This window comes from Suncus etruscus, chromosome 15 (genome assembly GCF_024139225.1).
Source record: "Suncus etruscus isolate mSunEtr1 chromosome 15, mSunEtr1.pri.cur, whole genome shotgun sequence".
NCBI lineage: Eukaryota > Metazoa > Chordata > Mammalia > Eulipotyphla > Soricidae > Suncus > Suncus etruscus.
Genome location: NC_064862.1, coordinates 66,472,758 through 66,496,153, shown reverse-complemented (window position 1 = coordinate 66,496,153; position 23,396 = coordinate 66,472,758). Strand labels below are relative to the sequence as shown.

Below are 23,396 nucleotides of genomic sequence, written 5' to 3'. Positions count from 1 at the left end.
CGGTGGGGACGGCCCCGTTCCCGTAGCCAAGATGGCGGCCCGCGGCTTCAGCGGCGGGGCGGCGCGGAGCGGGTCACGTGAGCGGTCCAGCTGGGCGGGTCGCACTCGCGCCCGCCCGCCCGCCCCACCGGTCGCAGCTCGCCGTCCGGCTCGCTCGGAGGTGGTCGGGGCCGCGGAGCACCCGAGCGCGGCGCGGCGCGGGGCGGCGAGGCGAGGCGCGGCGCGCTGGGATGCGGCGGCGGCCGTGGCGGGGCCGCGGGCCGGGCCGACGGGCGAGGTGATGAGCGTCGGCGGCCGCCGCCATGTCCAAGGTAACGGCGCCCGGGCCCGGGCCGGCGGCGGCCGTGGCGGCGGCGGCGGGCGGGAAGGAGAAGCGCTCCTTCAGCAAGCGGCTGTTCCGGAGCGGCCGCGCGGGGAGCGCGGGGGGCGGCGGGCCGGCCGCGGCCTCGGCGGCGTCGTCGGCGCGCTCGGTGGGCAGCTTCATGAGCCGCGTCCTCAAGACGCTGTCCACGCTGTCGCACCTGAGCTCCGAGGGCGCCGCCCCGGACCGCGCCGGCCTCCGCGGCTGCTTCCCGCCCGGCCCGGCCGCCGCGCCCCGCGCCGCCCCCGGCGTGCCCGCCGCCGCCCGCCTCGCCCGCGCCCGCCGCGCCCGCGCCCGCGCCGCCCGCCGAGCCGGTGCCCGGCGTGGCGGGGGCTCCGCAACCACGGCAACACGTGCTTCATGAACGCCACGCTGCAGTGCCTCAGCAACACCGAGCTCTTCGCCGAGTACCTGGCGCTCGGCCAGTACCGCGCCGGCCTCCAGCTCCAGCCCCGGCCCCAGCCCGAGCCCCTGCCGCCCCCCGGCCCCGGCCCCGGCGCGCAGGGCCAGGGCGAGGTCACCGAGCAGCTGGCGCACCTGGTGCGGGCCCTCTGGACCCTGGAGTACACCCCGCAGCACAGCCGCGACTTCAAGGTGAGCGAGCCCCGGGGACGCCCGCTCCGGAGAGGGTCCTTAAGGGGAGATCCACCCCTCACTCGCTCTCTGTCCTTCCCACCAGCCCGCCCACTCTTTCTGATGGGGCCCTTCGTGGGCCCCGGGAAGGGATGCTCCTACCACTTCTTCCCTTCTTGCACTCTGAGTTTAAATGCTCAGGTCAGACGCTCTCCTGCCATGCGACCCCCGTGACCCGGGGCAAGTGACTTCTTTCTCTCTGGGCCCCATTTCTTCTTCTTTTTTTTCTTTCTTCTTTTTGGTTTTTGGGTCCCACCCGGCAGCGCTCAGGGGTTCCTCCTGGCTCTACGCTCAGAAATCGCTCCTGGCAGGCTCGGGCGGTGGGGGGGACCATATGGGATGCAGGGATTCGAACCACCGTCCTCCTGCGTGCAAGGCAAATGCACTGCCTCCATGCTATCTCTCCGGCCCAGGGCCCCATTTCTTTTTCTCGCCCAGGATCTTTCTCCCAACGTGCTAACAAATCGTGGTGAGGGTTGGGTTGAACTCTAGGAAGTGACCCGTTTGGAAATTTGGACTCCTACAATGGGCAATGTGAGAGTTTAATGGAAGTAGCCTACTGGCTTGGGCTCATTGGTGTATTTGCAGCTGCTGTTTATTTTTATGTATGTATGTATGTATGTATGTATGTATGTATGTATGTGTATGTATGTATGTATGTATGTGTATGTATGTATGTATGTATGTCGTGGAAGTCTTGAGTTCAGGACGTTCCTATCAAAGCGATTTTTGGAAGATGGGGCGGGAGAGCTAGCACTGCACGGCAAAGTTTGGTGCTTGCCTTGCACGTTGCTGAGCCTGTTTCGATTCCCAGCATCCCAGAGTGCAGAGCCACGAACTAAGCCCTGAGCACAGCCGGGTATGGCCTCAAACAACGGAAGTCTGAGGTGGAAGAAATTCAAACCTGCCCTGCTTGGCGGGCTCCCTTCAGTGTGGGAGTCTAACCCTGGTGGATGTGGGTCGCCCCTCCAGTTGGAGGAGATAGTGGCCCAAGACTTGAGTCAGTTCTTGAACGGGCCAGGGCTAAGGTGATGGGAAGGAACTTGGTATACTGAGCAACCTTCTAGCTCTAAAGCTGGGCAAGCTCTGGAAAGTGCTGGAGAGTCTACTCTTGTCCAGCCAGGGTGCAAAACCGAGGCTAATGTATAACGAAGGTGCTTAGATCATGAGAAAACAGCGTTCCCCAAATTTTACCTAGACTGAACTGATTTAAGACAGAGTTTTGTAGAACAGTTCTTATCTTACTTTTTGGCTTTTGGGCCACACATTGCTCAGGGCTTACTACTAGTTCTGCTCTCAGGGATCACTCCTGGCAGGACTTTGGGGTGCTGTGCTATATTTCTGGCCCCTTCTGGACAGTTTTAATGAGACCAGGCCTCTGGAGGGAATAAGATGGGCTTCTTTCTGGAGGGCTTCATCGGAGTTCACAATGGGCCTTCCTGCCACTCACTGCAAATACTTTTGCCTGCTGCAGGCAGCGGACTCATCGCCTTGGGTCCTTCACTGTTTTCAGCTGGGGTGTTGCTTCAGGGTAGTGAGTGACTGAGCCCCTGGTGTTGATGGTGCCGGACCATTTAGGCCGTACAGGGATTCTGCACTTCCTGTCTGCTGAGGGTAAAAGGATTTGTGATTGTGAGGGAAATCCTGTTTGGTTGGATTTGGGTAGGTATTAGCGTGAGCTCACACAGGGGAAAGTTAATTCCTTCTGTGTTCTCTTGGTGACCTGATGCTGCTGGGGAGAATCTCAGCTGGTGCCAGGCTCTAACATCTCATGTTCACGCCCCCACCTATTTTTTGGTTTGCTTCTTTTTTAAAATTTTAAACAAAAAGAGAACAAGTGTCTGGTTCTCTTGCAAGCAGCAGTAGCTTGGATTTAATAAGGTTATGTTCCCCTTGGGTTTGAATTTATATTTATCTTTTTATGGCAAATGGCACTGGCTTTTCATTGGTGCTGTGATGTTTCTGAAAGATATTCAAGTAAAAGCTATGGTTAGATGAAAATACAAGTTGGTAATGATCCTCTGGTCGCACTTGGCTTCTTAGGGCCCACTTGCTGGCCAGGAACTACTGCTAGGGTACAACTTTACCCTCTAGTCTATTTGGTTTACATTTAATTTTTATTTATTTCTGGTGCTCTTGCCTTTTTTTTTTTTTTTTTTTCAAATCAAAAAGAGAAAATGGTTGCAGTTTTCTCCTGGAACTTTGAATAGAAACAAAGTGGTATTTTGTGTTTGGAATCTCAGAAAGTAGTAGAAAGTGACAACAAACCAGCTGGTTCTTGTCTCTTTTATTTTCTTTGAGTTGTCTGTGCTACCCTTAGCAATTGCAAACTTTTCAAGGTAACAGCCCAGTGTTTTAACGTGGTCTTTTTGCAAGGTGGACGGACAGTCCATTTCTACTGTCTCTTCCCAGGTGCACATTTCCATTGCTTTGGAGGCAGTTGGATACCCTATTTGGGTATTCATTAAGAAGCTGTGAAGAGGTCAATAATTCTAGAAATGACAGGCTGATTTTTATAGGCCTGCTTTGGCCAGCTTCAACAGATTCTTGGAGGTCCTTTTCGTGTGCTTATTTTTGATTTTGGGTCACACTTGCTGGTGTTCAGGGCTCCCCTTGGCTCTGCCAGCACAGGAATTATTCCTTGTAGGACTTGGGGGGAATCCTGGGTGGTGCTGGTGCTCCAGGTAGGCTGCCTTCCTCACTGCACGGGTCGACGTTGTAAACCTTGTAAAGTTCGTTGTTTTTCATGCACTAGACCCCCTTTTATTTAGTAATGTACCCCACAGAGAAAGAGGCATCTAAAGGCTGAAGGTGCTTTAGATGGCCTACACAGAGACATTGGGCTAGTTTACCAGAGTCACTAGATGGGCCAAGACTGTTTTGTTTCTGTGTCCCCGTTCCGGTCCATAGCTGTCACTGTGGCTCCCTACCCTCCTGTTCCCCCAACTAGTCTTCGCCTCACATCTCAAGACTGTGTGGATAACACTTTGGGATTTCCTGCCCTAATCGGGGAAAGGAGTAAAGAAAGGAGTGTTGCCTATTTTACCAGGTTCTCAGCTACACTGTGCTATGTGCCATTGGGTTTGCAGAGGACAGACCCTAGCCTGCTTCTGGGGGACTGAACCTAGTGGTCAGCACTTCACACCCTGGAGTGTGCATGTTACAGAGTAAATTAGTATCCCTAGAGCTGTGGGGAGACTGGAGAGCCTACATTTTGACATGGCGCCCACATGACACCGGTGCTGCCTGTCCAGGGACCACACTGAGTCATAGGCTCCAGCGAGTGAGATGTGTGCTGAAGGCCAAAGGGAATTGGCAGATGGAGAGAAGTGGGGGTGGCATGAGAGGGCCAGTAGTTTGGGGAGTTTGGGGGGCACAGAGACAGGTAGTGGTTTGACAGCAGATCATACCTCAGAGAGCTGATAGGGCACAGGAATGTATTTGTAACTGGATTGGGAAGGCTTGGATTTGGAGATGCTGGAGCCAGATTTTCCAGAAGGCTAAGGATGGGGTTAGATTTTCTCTTTTTTTTTTTTTGTTTTTGTTTTTGTTTTCGGGCCACACCCGGCGGTGCTCAGGGGTTACTCCTGGCTGTCTGCTCAGAAATAGCTCCTGGCAGGCACGGGGGACCATATGGGACACCGGGATTCGAACCAACAACCTTTGGTCCTGGATCGGCTGCTTGCAAGGCAAACGCCGCTGGGCTATCTCTCCGGGCCCAGATTTTCTCTTTCTTCTTCTCCCTTCTCCCCTTTTAGTAAGGCTGGTGTTGGTGGGGAGAAACTGTTCGCTTCTTCTCTCCAACCCCCAAGTGTTTGATGATAACCACACTAGATTACTCTGAGCATACATCCAGAAGGTGGTTGCTCACTTGTGGGGTTTGTGTGCTACCTCACCACTCCTGGTGGCAGTCAGCACCCCTTTTCTGCAGCCATTCTTCTCAAGCTCATTTATGGCCCCACATCCTCTTTCTGGGCTCCAGACAGTCACTACCGCTTTATTGGCATTGGCAGAAGAGACAAAACCAGTATGTCCTCTTGAGATACTTTGCCTCCAACATCACTTTGTGCATCTTTGTGCTTTTATTGTCTTAAAATTTCTTAAGATATGACTCCTTAAGTTTTTCAGCTAGAGCCTGTTCTTTCTCACCACATTGTTGGGCCTTTTAGGAGCTTGCCAGGTAAATAGAGTTGCAAGAAGCAAACCAGGGGGACTTGGAAGTTGGATTTTTATCTTGGAAGAGTGAGTTGGGGTGACTCCCCACATTGGTCCACCTTAAGAATTTTTCTGGTCACCTCATCTTCTTTCCTTATTTTACAAAGTGATTTTTCTCCTGTTTTTGGGTCATAACCTGGCAGTGCTCAGGAGTTAATCCTGACTGCACTCAAAAGTTGCTCCTGGCAGGCTCGGAGGACCATTTGGGATGCTGGGATTCGAACCAGGGTCCGTCCTGTGTTGGCCAATGCGTGCAAGGTAAATGCCTTACCGCTGTGCTATTGTTCCGGCTTCTTTTTCTCCTGTTTTTAGTGTGTTGGCTCCCCACCAGTGCTTGGGTACCTCCAACTTACCTCCTTCCTGCGGACAGTGCCAGTGCCTGGAGACACACTTGATTTTAGCAGCTGGGGATGGGAGTGTTTCTCCTGGCACTTGGTGGGGTGCTGAGGCCTTTTTTTTTTTTTGGTGTTTTTTTACCCACCAGACTGTGAGTTCGCCCTCCCTCTCCTGTCTTGCTTTCTTCTGTTTCTTGTTGTCAGGCCTGTACTACACACACTGAACTTCCCTGGCAGAATCCTTGATCCTGTTATTAGGAGGATAACAACCAGAGACAGCATCATCTTGAACATGGACTGTGCACGCAGTTTTGAGAGGAAATTGGCCTTGGCTCTTGTCCAGGCTGTACAAGGTTGCGTGACAGTTGCCAACTTCTGTCCAATGCTCTGTGCTGACCAGCATGCTTGCTCTAAGAGGCTGATAGTCGCCTGTCCGGTCACGAAGATAAGATTTATAACAGCCATTTAAAAAATCATCCTCTCTAATGTATGACTGAAGCGGCAGCCATCAACAACTTTTTAACTTGATATCTCACAGAGATTCGATTACATAAAAAGAAAGAACTCTCAAAGAACTCAAAGAATCACATCACCCAATGATGTGATTAAAAAGAAAAAAGGCAACCCAACTGTGGGCTTCTTCCAAATTGCAGTTCAGCAAAAATGTGTTTGAAGAATAGATTTTCTTGTTCATGTGTCTTTCCTAGCACCATGACACTATATTGGTGAGAGTTCTCAGGTTACAAAGGCATGTGAGCAGAGGCAGAGGTGGAAGGTTAGTGCGCTGCATTTAGGGACTTAGGTGGGCTTAACCTCACACACCTTCCTTTTTCAGAGGCTTTTGAAGGAGAGAAGTTTTCTTTCTGTGAAGAGTGTGCTGGTCTAATGGGCCCTCAATAGTACTCTTTTTCTTTAGTTTTAATTTTTTTTTTTTTTGTCATCACACTGTGATTTTACCAAGTTGTTCACAGTACAATTGTTTCAGGCATTCAATGTTCCAACACATATTCCACCACCAGTGCGACCTTCTCTTCATCAGTGTCTCCAATCTCTTACCCACCACCCAAGCCTGTCCCTTTGCAGACACAAAATACTTTATATTTTGTGTGACAACACAAAGACAAATGGAATGATCAAAAACTTAGGGGGCCGGGCGGTGGCGCTAAAGGTAAGGTGCCTGCCTTGCTGCGCTAGCCTTGGACGGACCGTGGTTTGATCCCCCGGTGTCCCATATGGTCCCCCAAGCCAGGAGCAACTTCTGAGCACATAGCCAGGAGTAACCCCTGAGTGTTACCGGGTGTGGCCCAAAAACCAAAAAAAAAAAAAAAAAAAAAAACTTAGATCAGGGACTGGAGAGATAACATGGAGGTAGGGCATTTGCCTGCATGCAGAAGGACAGTGGTTCGAATCCCCACATCCCATATGCTCCTCCAAGCCTGCCAGTAGCGATTTCTGAGCATAGAGCCAGGAGTAACCACTGATCGCTGCTGGGTGTGAGCCAAAAAACAAAAACAAACAAAAAACCAAAAAACCTCTTAGATCAACAGGGTCCATTTGAAAGGATTGTTCTACCTCTCCATGGTGTTACTAAAGCCATTGTCTTAGGATTTACTGGGCTGTGATTGCTAGCTGCGCCTGCTGTATTACTGTTTAGGCTCCCTGAGCTTGGTGATTTTGCTGAACTTTCCCATCAGATTTCCTGAGGTTCCAAAAGTACTCTTTTTTTTTTTTTTTTTTTTTGGTGGTTTTTGGGTCACACCTGGCAACGGCTAGGGGTTCCTCCTGGCTCTATGCTCAGAAATCGCTCCTGGCAGGCTCGGGGGACCAGACGGGATGCTGGGATTCGAACCACCGTCCTTCTGCATGCAAGGCAAACACCCTACTGCCATGCTATCTCTCCGGCCCCTCCCAAAGTATTCTTGACTTCAGAAAGAAGTTGTATGGGTTCCATTCAATTTGTGACTGTATAAAAATGTGCAGTCTTGGGACTGGAGAGCTAGCACAGCGGTAGGGTGCTTGCCTTGCATGCAGCCAACACAGGGTAGGTCCCGGTTCGATTCCCAGCATCCCATATGGTCCCCTGAGTTTGCCAGGAGTGATTTCTGAGTGCAGAGCCAGGATTAACCCCTGAGCACCGCCAAGTGTGACACTCTCCCACCCCCCCACCCCGCAAAAAAAAATGTAGTCTTTCTCCTCCTAGTAATTCCCTTGTTTGTCCTCATCTGTTCATTTTAATGTCGTTCCCAAGACTTCTGGAGGAGAGTGGAGGTGAAGGGATCATGAAATGTTAGATGAGGAGGGTGGCATAGATGGGCTCCTACCTTTCTGGATGCTGGTCAGAAGTGGGAGAACAGGGCTCTCCATGCTTGGTTTTCTTGTGGTGCCAGAGCACACTTCTCGTCCTGTGGCTTTGGTCACCTTATCGTTGCGGCAGCTGCTGAAATCACAGATCTCGCAGCTGGGATGGGCGGACGTGCTGGGACGTGCATGCAGTCTTTCTCCTCTCTGAGACTCTGGGTGCCCAACTAAACTGCAGTGGAAATAAGGTCAGCAGCCATGTTCTGATGGTCTCACTTCAGGAAGTCTCCCTTGGAAAACAGTCCTGATAGATGGTTGAATGTTGTAGAAACATGCAGATACAGCATCCATTGTTGGGTACACTTTGCTTCCCTAGCCTTGACTCTGGATTTGAAGCTCTGTTTTTGACCATTTGAAATTTTCTTTTTTCACTTTTTACTTATTTGGGTGTGGGAGGGATCTCACACTGCAGTGTCATAGGAGGTATTTGGGGGACCACGTGCTGTCGGGCAGTTCTGAAAATTAAACCAAGGGCATCCACATGCAAAATATATGCACTGGCCCTTTCTGACGTCACTGATGAGTCTTTCTTTGTTTGTTTTTTGGCCACACCTGGCGGTGCTCAGGGATTACTCCTGGCTCTGTGCTCAGGAATCACTCCTGGTGGGCTCCATGGACCAAATCCAGGTTGGCCACCTGCAAGGCAAATGCCCTCTCCATTGTGTTAATGCTCCACTGTGCTTTTGATCAGGCCCTCTGTTTTTGTCATAAATGTACGCAAGCTACCTCATTCTTTTTAACTGTTCTTTTAATAGTTTGTTTTTGTTTTTGTTTTTGGGCCACATCTGGTGGTGACGCTCAGGGGTAACTTCTGGCTCTGTGCTCAGAAATCGCTCCTGGCTTGGGGGTGGGGGGGGGCCCAATGGGACACTGGGGGATCGAACTGCAGTCTGTCCTAGGCTAGCTCGGGCAAGGCAGACAGACGCCTTACCCCTTGTGCCACCACACTAGCCCCAGTTTTTTTTTTAAACAGCCTTTTTAACTAGTTCCCTAGAAAGATATCCACGGATGGATTTTTTTTTTTTTTTTTTTTTGGTTTAAAGGTGTTTGTGTTTGGGCCACACTGAGTGATGGTCAGGGCTTACTCCTGGCTCTGCTCCTGGTGGGGCTTGCAGTAGGGTGCCTGGATTGAACCCGAGTTGGATCTTTAAGAGACGCGCAAGACAAGCTCAAGCTCCTTCCCTGCTGCGCTCTTGCTTTGGCACCTGTTGTTTAAAGTTTTTGATCATTAGAGCCAACCTGTCTTGTCTCCTTTTCTAAAGAATGAGTCTTTGCAGTTGCAAAATGCATCAGAAGGACATTAAACATATTCATTTTAGGGCCAGAGAGATAGTACAGCTGTAGGGCATTTGCCTTACACACAGCCGATCTAGGACAGATGGTGGTTCGAATCCTGGCATCCCATATGGTCCCCCATGCCTACCAGGAGCGATTTCTGAGCACAGAGCCAGAGTAACCCCTGAACGCCACCGGGTGTGACCCAAAAACAAAATAAAACAAAAACAAAAAACCATTCATCTACCATCTACCAGATTACCCAGCAGCAGGCTGTGTAGGTCAGGATGGATGCCCCGACCATGTGCAGCTCTGGGCCTGGCATCTGGCTTGTGCTTCCTGTCCTGGAACATCACTGAAACTCAAATGGTTTTTATCTCACAGTATCTACACTGCCTTCCCCCCCCCCCCCCCCGAGCTTTATCATGGATAAAGCTCTCCAAAAATTAGTGGACTTCCACAGCATTGTGCATTGCCTTTTTTATTTTATTTAAGATGATAACAAACTTTATTCGCTGTGTGGGAGAGTGAACCCAGGGTCTCACAATCGAGACAAATGTTCTCTTGATGAGCCCCTATTCCTGGCCCATCTACGCTCTTCTTTTTTTTTTTTTTTTTCTTTTTAGCCACACCTGCTAGGTTACTCCTAGCTCTAGGCTCAGGAATCACTCTTGGAGGGCACAGGGGACCATATAGAATGTCATGGATTGAACCTGGGTTGGCCGTGTGCAAAGCAAACGTCCTACACATGGACTATCACTCAGGCCCTTACACTTTTTTAAAATGTTGATCTCTCCAGTAAGGATGGAGCTGGTATATAAATTTCTTACCTGGTGGTAAGGAGGGAAACACCAACATTTTAGAATTTAGTTTCTAAAGGACTCTTTGGTGTATCTTCTGAAACACACAGGACCACCTATGGAACTCTATATCTGCCAACCCTTGAAGTCACATTTGCTGAGCAATTGTTTTGTAGAAAGGGACTTAGTTCAGGGGTGGCGTGGGAATAGAGGATTACGTATACTCTTAATGTATAAACATTATAGGGCAAAGTTCTGTCCTCAGAGAGAACTTAACCTGTTTATGTGGAAGCTATTTTAAACTATATTGACTAGGGAAGTCCAGAGAAGGGTCAGAGCATTATGAGCTGATGTGTAAGATGCTTTATTCTTTCACTATCCCTCAATTAAGCTTCTATACATTTACAGAACTCCTGACTCCATGCCACATGTTGTGCCAGTCATTGGATATATGATTATAATCCACCTGTACCTCCCCAGATGGCATAAGGTCCTATATGTGATCCATTTTCTCATGGAGTTTTTTTGGATCATTGACGGGATATTTTTGTCATTGATGGGAGGTGTAGATTAAACACAATTGGATCGTGCAATTAAAAATTATGAGGCTGGGTCCAGAGAGATAGCACAGCAGTAGGGCCTTTGCCTTGCACGCAGCTGATCCAGGGCAGATGGTGGTTTGAAACATGGCATCCCATATGGTCTCCCTAGCCTGCCAGGAGCAATTTCTGATTGCAGAGTCAGGAGTAACCCCTGAGGGCCACTGGGTGTTACCCAAAAACCAAAAAAAATAAATTAAAATAAATTATGAGGTAAAGAAAAGTGTAGGAGAAACAAAAATATAATTAGGTCAGGGAGATAGATATGTGCAGTGGCTGGGTATGATTTGAAAGTCTGTGTGGAGTATGGGGTTAGAGGAAGGTCTGACTGGCCTCAGAGCACTGAGTGCCAACTGGTTTTATGCCCAGAGGCAGATTCTGGCATGATTCCACCCAGGGGTCTCAAACTCAATTTACCTGTGGGTCGCAAGAGGCAAAGTCGGGGTGATCCTTGAGTGCAAAGTCAGTAGTAAGCCTTGAACATTGGGGTGTGTGACCCAAACAACTAAAACAAAACAAAACAAGAAAAGATTCCTCTAGGGTAGGGCCACACGATGTTGTAGGGAGGGCCGGGTTTGCGGCCTGCGGGCTGCGAGTTTGAGACCCCTGCGAACCTGAAGTGGTCCTTTTGGAATTCAAGTGGAAGTGGGGATATCACTTAGGAAGCTTTTGTGCTAGCCCAGGACATAGTGGTGGTGGATGGAGCTGGAGATGTGGACAGCTGGGCCAGTGAGGGTGGATGGGGTGATGATGAGGAAGGATTGGGTCCAGGGAGAAGAAAAAGAAGAGAATATCTATCTCTGCCTCTTAGAGACTGGCTGCTTGGGGAAGAGGAGACAATTCTCACTATATTTGAGGTATCATGGCAGCTCATGGAGAGAAATAGATTTTAGGACCTACTGTTGCCTAGAGATCTGTTGGCAGGGGGCCTCCAAAGGAGTAGCCAGGAGGTCTGGGGTGCCCATTGGTGATTTTCAGCTCACTGGCCCCTCAGTTCATCACGAAGGCCCTCAGCACTGAGGCTCTCTGGTCCACCAGGCAGTGCTACACCCAGGTCTATTCTAAGGTCTCCTGGCTGTAGTTGGTGCTGCTTGGGGTACTTGTCTGGTACTTATTGGAAATTGAATCAAGGTCAGGCAGGTGCCTTAACTGCTGTGTTGTCTCTTGATCCTGCCTACAGATTTTTATTATCAAATCCCCAGTTCTAACGTTTTAAAATTACTTTCTATCTAGCAACATAAGCAAGTCCTAAATCTGAACTCAGGGCAGTGTAATAACATTCCTGTGCTCATACTCCTGTTGGCCCTTAAGTACCCTCAGATTACATTTTTTGTTTTTGTTTTTGGACCACACCAGGCAGTGCTCAGGGGATACTACTGCTCTGCGCTCAGAAATTGCTCCTGGCAGGGCATGCCAGGGATTGAACCTTCCCAGGTCGGCTGTGTGCAAGGCAAATGCCCTACTGCTGTGCTATCGCTCCAGTCCCAGTTTGGTTTTTCTTGTGCCTATAGGTATGTGCTTGGTATCATCTCTCATCCTGGATTGTTTTTTTCGTGCAGCTTATAAACCACATTTTTATGTTTCTAAACATACTGTACTGATGATTTATATGGCATCATTGTATTGTAAAGTGATAATTTACTCCACCAACCCTGTTTTATTGGACATCCACCCCCCAACTCTTTGTACATATAATAAACATGAGTCATAGGTACAGCTTTTTGCTTTGTCATGTTATTTGCTTATTTAGAGTCACATTTCAGATGTGTCTTCCGATCATCTAAACCCCTTTCATGTGTTCAGTTTTTACATTTCATTATTTAAATAATAATATTAATTATAATTATTATTATTATTAGCCACAGGCAGTGGTGCTCAGGCATTATTCCTGGCTCTGCACTCTGAAATCACTCTTGTGGGCTAGAACCCAGTCAGCTGCATGCAAGGCAAATACTGTACTCACTGTGCTATTGTTCCGGTCTCAAATTTCATTATTTTTGAGGTGATCTTATTGTACAAGACTATATATATTAATCTTTATTTTGTCATTTTTTTTGGAGGGGGCACAGCTGCCAGTGCTCGGGCTTTGTCATATCTTGCACTGAATGATTGCTCCTGATGAAGCTAAGAATACCATAGTTGGTTTTGGGGATTGAACCCAGGTTGACTTTGTGCAAGTCAAGCACTCTCCCCACTGTATTGTCGCTCTAGCCTTAGACTATATATTTTTGGGATATAGTTTCACACCTCTTCAATCACAATTTACTACACCATTCTTAGCCTCCAAGTAGCAGTATCCTTCTACCACTTTCCTTTAGACCCCTCTCTCCTCTTAACTTCCTTTCTCCTCAGTAGCCTCTGTCATGTGGTCAGAATCCAGGGGTTTTCCTTTGGTTTTGTCTTTTCTTTTGCTTTGACTCAGAATAGTGAGCTCCTGTAGTCTTTGACACTCTCAATTCCATCCATGCTACTGAAAAAGGCAGGGTTTCATTTCATTGGTGTTTATTTATCCATCTTTTGATGGGCTGGGTTATTAATTTATTTTTACTGTTGTAAATAATGATGCTATGAATGTAGGTACATTAGTTCATGCTTTCTATTTTCCATTCTTTTGCATCATTTAGTAAGTCTAAGTTTAATCTTTGAAAACCTGTCACATTTTCCTACGTAGCTGCACTATTTTACCAGTAGATACCAGTGTGCATGGAGGTTCCAGTTTTTCCATAGTTTTGTTTTTTTGTTTGTTTGTTTGTTTTTGGGTCATACCCGGCAGCGCTCAGGGGTTACTCCTGGCTCTATGCTCAGAAATCGCTCCTGGCAGACTCAGGGGACCATATGGGATGCCGGGATTCGAACCACCGACTTTCTGCATGAAAGGCAAACGCCTTACCTACATGCTATCTCTCCGGCCCCAAGACATAATTATTTTTTATTTTTAAAGTAATAGTCATTTTACTGTGAAATGTATCTTACTGTGGTTTTGATTTGTAATTCTCTATTAATTACAAAATTAATGAGTTGGATCATCTTTTCAAGTGCTTAATTGCCATATGTATATAATGTTTGAAGAAATGTCTCGCCAAGTACTTTTACTTTTCTCCATTTTCATATTTTCAGGTTGAAATTTTTGGTTGTCGATGTTGAGTGGTAGGTAATAGTTTATATATTCTAGGTTTTAAATTATTTGCCAGATTAACAAATCTTTTCTCATTCTGTGGTTTGTTTCACTTTTTTGGGGGGGGGCACACTCTGATGCTTAGGGGTTACTCCTTGCTATGCACTCAGAAATTGTTCTTGGCTCAGGGGACGCTGGGATCGAACCAAGGTCTGTCCTGGATTGAACACTTGCAAGGCAAACACCCTACTGCTGTGCTATTGCTCTGGCTCCTTATTTCACTCTTTTAATGCTCTACTTTGATGCACAAAGTTTGATTTTGATAAAGTTCAGGTTTATTTTTTGGTGGTTGTCTTTGATGTCAGAACCAGGAAAGTATTTCTTTTTTTTATTTTTTGTTTTGGGCCATACCCGATGACGCTCAGGGGTAAATTACTCCTGGCTCTGAGCTCAGAAATCGCTCCTGTCTGGGGGATCATATGGGATGCCTTGGGATCGAACTGGGGTCTGTCCTAGGTCAGCCCCGTGCAAGGCAAACACCCTAGCACTGTGCTATCGCTTAGGCCCCTGGAAAGCATTTCCTAGTTACCAATTTAGCCAATTTCTTAGTTACTTCCTCATGTTCTTAACTAAGACTTTTATAGTTGGCCCTTTTGTTCATATCATTGCTACATTTTTGGGAGGTAAGGGGTGTAACTATTTATTTATTTATTTTGCTTTTTGGGCCACACCTGGTGATGCTCAGGCATTATTCCTGCCTATGCTTTCAGAAATTGTTCTGGGTTGGGGGACGATATGGGATGCCAGGGGATCGAACGGTGTTCCATTTTAGGTTAGCGCATGCAAGGCAAACGTCCTACCAATTGTGCCACCGCTCTGGCCCCACCTTATTCTTCTGTATGTGAAAGTTGTTTTTCATCATTGTTGTAAAATCTGTTTCCTCATTAAATGACCTACCTGTAGAAAATTAATTGACTATCATGTTTCCATCTGAACTCTATTGTATTCTTTTGGTCTATATGTCTGTCTTTAAATTGGTTCCACTTCTGTGGTAAATGTAGCTTTGTACTAAGGAGACTAGGAAGTTTGAGTCCTTTTTTTTTTTTTTTTTTTTTTTTAAATAAAACTTCTTGGCATTGGAGTCACTGGAGTTTGCCTATGAGTGTTAGGATAGGCTAGCACAGGCTTTTCTGTTGATTGGAAAATGCCTTTATTAGGATTTTCCTAGCATTTGCTAGGAAAAAGACTTAATGCCTTTGAATTTACGAACATGGAATATCTTTCTAATTATTGACGTCTTTAATCTTTCTCTCTTTTTTTGTGATTTTCAGTACAAGTTTTGCCACCTTCTTGGTGAAATTTGCTGAGTATTTTATTGCTCATTCTGTTTCCTAGATGGAATTATATTCTCTTTCTTCTTCCCTCCTTTCTGGGGCCCAGCAGGGTCACTTTTTGTGGTATTCAGCCCCTCTGTGCCGGCCTGGTGATTTGGTGCTTGGGTTTTTGGTGTGCTTTACTAGATGGAGCCTGAAGGGGCCTGAGGGCCACTGCCACAGCACTGCTGCCTGGAGTCCCACCTGGGACCTCCAATCTTGGGGTCTCGAGGATTGAGCTCCTTGCCAGCGCAGGCACGCAGGCATGTGCTCCAGACCTCCTAGTCGTCTGTGTCCTCGGGCTCTGGGCTTGTTTTCTTCTTTCTTGATTTTTATTGCAGTGCCATGATTTACAGAGCTGTTAAAGATTGAGTTTCAGGCCTACAGCGTTCCAGAACCAAAGGGGCCCTGGACTTGTTTTCCCAGTTTCTCTTTAACTCTCATTTTTTGTGACTGTATAGAAACGCCTCTCTACATTGTATCCTACAATTTTGCTGGACTCATTTATGAGCTTGTCTGTATATTTTTATGAATCCTTAGTATTTCCTACAGTCATCTGCATGTAGTGTAATTCTGCATTTTTCTTTTCAATTAATATGCCTTTTATTTTTGACCTATGTGCTCTGGCTGGAATTCCTCGTTTTGGAGTGGCAACCTGGGGGTGCCACAGAAGTTATTTCCTGGGCTCAGGGCTCAGGGATGGATCCTAATAGGATTTGGGAACCATTTGTGCTTTTGGGGGATCAGGCTCAGATTTTCTGTGTGCAAGTCTGCCCTTCCCACTTTACAAACTTTACTGCTTTTATTTATGAAAACTTATTACTGTATTGAGAGAGAACTCACTGTATTGAAAGATAATGTCATATCAAGGTAAAGAAAAGAAATGCAAAAAGAAAGACATTCCAGGAACAGAGCAACATGTGTGCCTCCCCTACCCCCACCCCCTGATTTCTTTGCTTCCCTGTCCTTTTACATTCTGGGGTCAGGATCTAGGTATTCCCCCTTTAATCCTTACATTCCTTCCTCCTGTTAGTGTATGTGACACAGGTGAACAAGATCGTTGTGTTTGTCCTGATTGATGGAACTCTCTTAGCATGAGAGTCTCCAGTACCAATGGGTTTTTGTTTTTGGGTCACACCCTGAGGTGTTCAGGGGTTACTCCTGGCTGTCTGCTCAGAAATAGCTCCTGGCAGGCAGGGGGGACCACATGGGACACCGGGATTCGAACCAACCACCTTTGGTCCTGGATCGGCTGCTTGCAAGGCAAACACCGCTGTGCTATCTCTCCGGATGGAAGTGGTGAAAGTGGACATTGTCGTCCTGTTCCCCCCCCCCCCCCCCCCCCCCCGGGAAAAGCAAAACGTTCAGGCTTTCACTGTTGAGTATTGTTTTTTGTGGGCTTTTAAGATAATATTGAGAAGCATTTATTAGTTTGGTCACAAAAGCAGTGAAATTTAGCAACTGCTTTTCTGCATCAGTTGAAACAATCCTGATTTTCCTCTGACCCCGTTCTAATTAACATTGTGTATTAATTAGTGATTTTTTTTTTTTGGTTTTTTTTCGGGCCACACCCTTTTGATGCTCAGGGGTCACTCCTGGCTAAGCACTCAGAAATTGCCCCTGGCTTGGGGGGGACCATAGGGACGCCGGGGGATCGAACCTGATCCTTGGCTAGCGCTTGCAAGGTAGACACCTTACCTCTAGCGCCACCTCGTCGGCCCCAATTAGTGATTTTTTTGTTGAAACTTTTGCTTTGGAGGAGTGAATTCCACTTGGTTAGAGTGTCTGTTGGGATTTTTGTGGTCCAGGTTTTTGGTTTGGGGCCACACCTGGCAGTACTAAGAGCTTAACTCCTAACTCTGTTCCTAGACATCATTTCCGATGGGGTTCATGGAACCATATGTGGTGTTGGTATTGAGTTTTTGTCTGCTGTGTGAAAGCAAGTGCTTTATTCACACCATACTTTCTGACTTTGACACAGTTCTTTTAGTTTTCTACTTTTGTGTACTACGACAAAATTTACTTTTTATTTATCACTTTCTGTATATCATTTTTATTATAGTGGAAAAGACTTGCCTACCAGATGATCTTTAGTGTCAGTTTTTACTGGTAGGTTTTGAAATGTTTTTTTTTCTTCACAAGTTTGGTTTGTTTACTTGGGTGCCTCTGTGAAGAAGGAATTAATTCTAAGGCTGGAGAGAAATTTCTTTGAGGCCCATGTTTGAGAGCCTGCCTGGGGAGCCCTTCTGGCAGAGGTGCAAATCCTTGGCCAGCCCAGGGGCCTTGAGCCTTTGCATTTACTCTCCTCACCAGTAAGATGGGAACTAGAGAATGGTGATCTCACTTGATTGTTTGAAAACAAAGAGCTGGTGAAGAGGAAGTGCCAGTGGCTGTTGTCATTTCTCCTTAACCCCACCCCCAGTGTTTATAAAGGACTTCTCATCAGCTAAAGCTTTTCAGGGCTGTGTCTGAGTTTCACATTCTGTTCTATCAATTATTGGCACCTCTTGGCATTATTGCTGCTCATTCTTTCCTCCCCACTGTGAAACACATTTTTCAGTACAAGTAAAACTGCCAGAAAAGTACAGATATGTTGGGGCAGCTAGGGTGAGCTGTATTGTAGAAGTTAAGTTAGCATTTTTACAATAATTTAGTCTGTTTAAAAAAAAAAACAAAAACAACAACATCATCTCTGAATTTTAGTTTAGTCTTGTTGTTGTTCTGGGGCTACACCTGGCAGTGTTTAAGGATTACCTGAACCCTGTTGTTCAGGAGACCATTTGGAGTGCTGGGGATTGAACACATGAGTTAAGTGTGCTATCTGCTATACTATATAACTGGCTTCAAGTCTCTGAGCTATCATACAAAATATCTGCATTAGAACTTGGGGTTGAGTCTCACTGGTAGAATATGTACCTCATCTGTGTAAGACTCTCTGCTCTTTGTCCCAATTAGATTAATTTGTGACAGATAATTATCTTTACTGAATGCCTGTTTGTCCATGAACAAACAAATAACTTAAAAGTTAACTCTCTAATGTATAAAGAAAGCCTGTTTGTCCATGAACAAACAAATAACTTAAAAGTTAACTCTCTAATGTATAAAGAAAGCCTGAACCAAAAGCTAGTAGAGGAAGATCTAGAAAAAAACATTGAAGAATTTCCTCTCTCCCCCCAGAGATAATAAGATTGGATGGATTTACTCATACATTCTTCCAGGGATCAGATAATCCCATGTTGGATGGCTGTTAAAAGTAGTGAAAGCATTCAGGGCAAGAGGATTCAGTTTCCTGAACCGATTAAAATCTATTCTTCCCTCTCCAGTGTGTGTGTCTGTGAGTTCTGGGCAGTGAGTTTTTGGATGCCTCATGATCTCTAAGGAGTGCCGATGTCTTGGCTACTCTGAATGGCCCAGCCTCAGTGGTCAATGTAAGTGGGCAGCACTGTTATGAACTCACATGGGACCACCCTCACTGGCTGACCGAGTGCCCCAGGGATCTAATATTTGAGTGAGACACTGAATTGAAGCAGAGATACTGGGCCTCAGGATACCTAGTTTTGTTTGTGACCACACCCAGAAGTATTTATTAGCAGCTTCTGGCTTGGTGCTTGTACATTGCCATGTGGAGGACCTTGATCTGGCTTCCTGCATGCAAAATGTGTGTTCCAATCTTTCAAGATGTCTCAACAACTCAGTTTGTAGAAAACTTTTGGAGCAAAATTTCAATAAATGGATTAAGCTTTCTTCATTACTAGTATTTTTTTTTACCCCAGTGAAGGAGTTTAAGCAGATTGTGGGGTGATTACATAAGTCAGAGGGCTGAGTTCATTTTTTTCTTTTTTCTTGACTCTTTAACTTTCCCTTTCCTCTGGTTTTTTTTTTTTTTTTTTTTTTTTTTTTTTTGGTTTTTGGGCCACACCCGTTTGACGCTCAGGGGTTACTCCTGGCTATGTGCTCAGAAATCGCCCCTGGCTTGGGGGGACCATATGGGATGCCGGGGGATCGAACCTCGGTCCGTTCCTTGGTAGCGCTTACAAGGCAGACACCTTATCTCTAGCGCCACCTTCCCGGCCCCCTCTGGTTTTAAAAATATATATAAAGTGTACATTTGAAGCAGAGTTGACTTATTGGGCAACTTCATGGGTGTGGGTTTCTCCAGATAACTTGCATAGAAGTTTGGACAGTAAATCTTTGACCACACTTTCGAGCTGGGAAGGAGCCACAGGATGGAACACCATGTGATGTGACGGTCACACCTGAAGGAACCAAAGCGCAGTGCTGAAGGGTTGATTACCCCTAAAGGATCCATAGGATGGAGCACAGTGTGAGATGGAAGATAATGTAAGATTTGAATGGAGAGTCCTAGAGCTTTAATGGACTGATGCAGTCTAAACATGGTGTCTCTTCAGTTGGGGCTGGTTGGAATGGTCCAGAAGCCTGTTCTGGTGTCCTTGCAGCTTGTGTGTAGTGTCAGGTTTCTGGCTTGACTCTGCCACTTGTTTTTAGTGGGTGGCTTGATGGATTTTTCCTGTCCCCATCTACGCACTTGTCCCCGTGAGGGGCTTCTAAATGGGGCAGTGTTCTCTGTTTGTGCAGCTCCCACAGCTGTTTCCTATAGTAAGGATGGAGGAAAACAATGACCTCATAGTTTCCACAAAAAAAGGAGGAAAAAACCCTCTTTTATATAGAATAGTGGAAAAGAAATCATTCAAAACAGACTAATTGGAAGTTGTGTCCTCCTGTGCCTCTTCCTTTCAAAGTATTCTTGTTTGTGCTAATTAAGCTATCATTGGCTGTTTCTCAAATGACCTTTTATGTGGGACAAAAACATTTTGCAGTGGAGCACATCGATATCTCATTTTTCATGGGACTGTGATCTTTTTGTACTTGGAAATCACTGCTTCATGCTGCAGACTCTGGCAGTTCCTGCAGGAACAGGCCGGGTCCCTCAACATCTGTTGCTACTTCCCTCCAGCTTTTGAGCTTGGATGGCAGCAAACAAACAGAAGATCTCATGGATGGGTCAGGAAATGCCTATGTTGGTATCTTCTCTTACTGCAAAGAACTTTTGTGAGCTCATCATAAACTCAGTTAAAATTTTTTTGGGGAGGCCTATAATTCAGTATTCTAATCTCTAAAGCAAAGGAAAACTGATTCTCAGGTAAGTTAAAAAGCATTAACGGGCCCAGAGAGATAGCATGGAGGTAGGGCATTTGCCTTGCATGCAGAAGATAGTGGTTTGAATCCTGGCATCCCATATGGTCCCTTGAGCCTGCCAGGAGTGATTTCTGAGCATAGAGCCAGGAGTAACCCCTGAACACTGACGGGTATGACCCAAAAACCAAAAAAAAAAAAAAAAAAAAAGAAGCAATGATAATAATAAGAATGAAAATACCATTCATTTGTGTGTAGCCTGATTATTTACAAAGTACATTCTAGGAGGGAGGGAGAGAGAGACAGACAGAGACAGAGTCTTCAATGAGAATTCTATGTCTGGTGGTATGTGGAGAAATGTGGGTTCAATGCTTATCACCATATATGGTCCCCCAGCATCTCTAGAACTGATGCCCAAGAACCAAACAGGGAGTAGGCCCTGAGTACTGCTATGTGCAACCCCACAATCGAAATAAAAAAAGCCAAGCTCCCAAACTTTACAAAAGATAGAAATTGGACATTATAAATTGGACTTATGGGGCCGGAGAGATTGCACAGTGGTAGGGCATTTGCCTTGCAAGTGGCCAACCAGGACAGACGGTGGTTCAAATCCCAACATACCATATGGTTCCCCATGCCTGCCAGGGGCGATTTCTGTGTGCAGAGCCAGGAATAACCCCTGAATGCTGCCCGGTGTGACCCAAAAACCAAAAAAAAAAAAAAAAAAAAGAAAGAAATTGGACTCATTTGGCATAAAGTTCTGGTTCTGGTTGGTTTGCACCCCACACTTTTCCATTCCTATGCATCCATTGTTGTGACTCATGTCAAAATCTTTGACGGGGCCCTCATCTTGTCTGTGGATTATACCTGAAGAGCTCCAGTGTGGAATTGCTCTTTGTCTCATAGTTGCATTTAAGTGTTCTGCCCTCCTATTGTTTTCTGCAATATCCTACTTAGAGAGTAAATGACTTTCAGGATTAAGTTCTTTTTTATAAACTAGTTTGTGGGTGCTGCTGTTCACTTTCATTAAGAAACATGCTTAGGTGTGTCTCCTATAACCTACAGTACTTGTTACATATTCTGCAAGTGAATTGTTTCATTTATTCCTTATAACATTGTAAAGTACATACACTTGTTATTATTATTTTACAGATGATGAAATAGGCATATCTAGAAACCTTTAATTCTGTGATTCTATGTTCCTTAGTAACTTGTTCTTTTTCCTGCCTGTTCTGATTGTTGGCTTCTGTCTGCCTTTCTGCTAGCCAGCAAGCAGGCAGAGAAAGGATGTTTTTTTTTTTTTTTTTTTTTTTTTTTTGGTTTTTGAGCCACACCCGGCGATGCACAGGGGTTACTCCTGGCTGTCTGCTCAGAAATAGCTCCTGGCGGGCCCGGAGAGATAGCACAGCGGTGTTTGCCTTGCAAGCAGCCGATCCAGGACCAAAGGTGGTTGGTTCGAATCCCGGTGTCCCATATGGTCCCCTGAGCCTGCCAGGAGCTATTTCTGAGCAGACAGCCAGGAGTAACCCCTGAGCACCGCCGGGTGTGACCCAAAAAACAAAAAACAAAAAAAAAAAAAAAAAAAAAAAGAAATAGCTCCTGGCAGGCACGGGGGACCATATGGGACACCAGGATTTGAACCAACCACCTTTGGTGCTGGATCGGCTGCTTGCAAGGCAAACGCCGCTGTGCTAAATCTCTGGGCCCGAAAGGATGGTCTTTAATAGATAATTGGACCTTTCCTTTATTGAGATCCCTGGTATTCGATACCTGGAGAAGAGTAATAGTAAGAAACTTTTCCTGACTAGAGTTAGTTACCAGTAGCTATAATGGTACCTTATTTTGACTGCTCTTTTATCTTGTCCAAAGATAAATGGGTTTTTCTTAAACCATCCAGTGATATACTAGTCAGTCTCTTTTACTTTTTGAGTCTGTATCTCATTGAAGTTATAATAGAGCTAAAGAAAAGGCAAACTTTTTTCAAAGCTAATATTTGGGGCTCACCATGTCAGTACAGAGAGCAGTTAGGGTGTTTGCCTCGCATGTTTCTGACCTAGGTTTGATTCCTGGCATTGTCAATGGTTCGCTGACCCCCACCAGGAGCCATCCTTGAGTGCAGAGCCAGGAATAAGTCCTGAGCACCCCTAGGTGTCTCTCCCCCACTCCCAAATTAAGCTCATGGAAAAGAACTGCTGTGCTGTGGGTTGAGTTTCTTTTGTTGTTGTTGTTTTTATTTATTTTTATTTTATTTTGGGTTTTGGCCCACACCTGGTAATGTGCTCAGGGGTTACTCCTAGCTCTATGCTCAGAAATCGCTCCTGGCAGGCTCGGGGAACCATATGGGATGCCGGGATTTGAACCAACGTCCTTCTGTATGCAAGGCAAATGCCCTGCCTCCATGCTATCTCTCCTGCCACATGGTGTTGTTTTATTTAATAGCGCTGGAAGGTGGCAAGGTGAGTGATCTGGCTTTCCTGCAGACAGGAAAGGAAGAGGAGCTTTGGCAGTTGGGAAGGTTGAAAACACTTGGTGTTCCCAGGAAGGCCCTGCTGGGATCTGGAGCAGCAGGTTGAGCCATTGGGTCTGTAAACACTCCTCCCCTCCCCCTCCTCCCCCCCCCCCGTCCCCCCCCCCCACCTGCTGGGACCAGATTCTCTTTGACTAGTTTGGCAGCAAGAAAAGGTGCTGAAAGGAGAGGGAGGCTGCTAGGTGCCAACACTGCTCGTTCCTTTTTGAAACTCCAGGTATCCAAAGATTCTGCATTTCCTCAGAATCTTGGTATAGGGGAGTGCCTAGAACCTCTCTAGCCATCTTTTCCTTTTTTGTTTGTTCGTTTGTTTGTTTGTTTTTTTCCCCGGCTACACCCAGTGACGCTCAAGGGTTACTCTTGCTATGCACTCAAAAAAATCACTTCTGGGGCCGGGCCGTGGCGCTGGAGGTAAGGTGCCTGCCTTGTCTGCGCTAGCCTAGGATGGACCGAGGTTCGATCCCCCGGCGTCCCATATGGTCCCCCAAGAAGCCAGGAGCAACTTCTGAGCGCATAGCCAGGAGTAACCCCTGAGCGTCACAGGGTGTGGCCCAAAAACCAAAAAAAAAAAAAAATCACTTCTGGCTTGGGTGACCATATGGGACCCTGGGGGATGGAACTGCAGTCTGTCCTAGATCAGTGCATGTGAGG

At 46.4% G+C, this 23,396-nt stretch overlaps 1 protein-coding gene across 1 annotated transcript in view; it reads left to right on the top strand.

Annotated features, from left to right (window-relative positions):
* Positions 1–302: 302 nt before the first annotated feature.
* The window catches only part of USP31 (ubiquitin specific peptidase 31), a 76,230-nt gene continuing 53,136 nt past the window's right edge, over positions 303–23,396 (top strand). Inside the window, 3 exon segments of the mRNA XM_049789491.1 lie at positions 303–599; positions 601–690; positions 692–955. Of these exon segments, the coding sequence (XP_049645448.1) occupies positions 303–599; positions 601–690; positions 692–955 (651 nt within the window).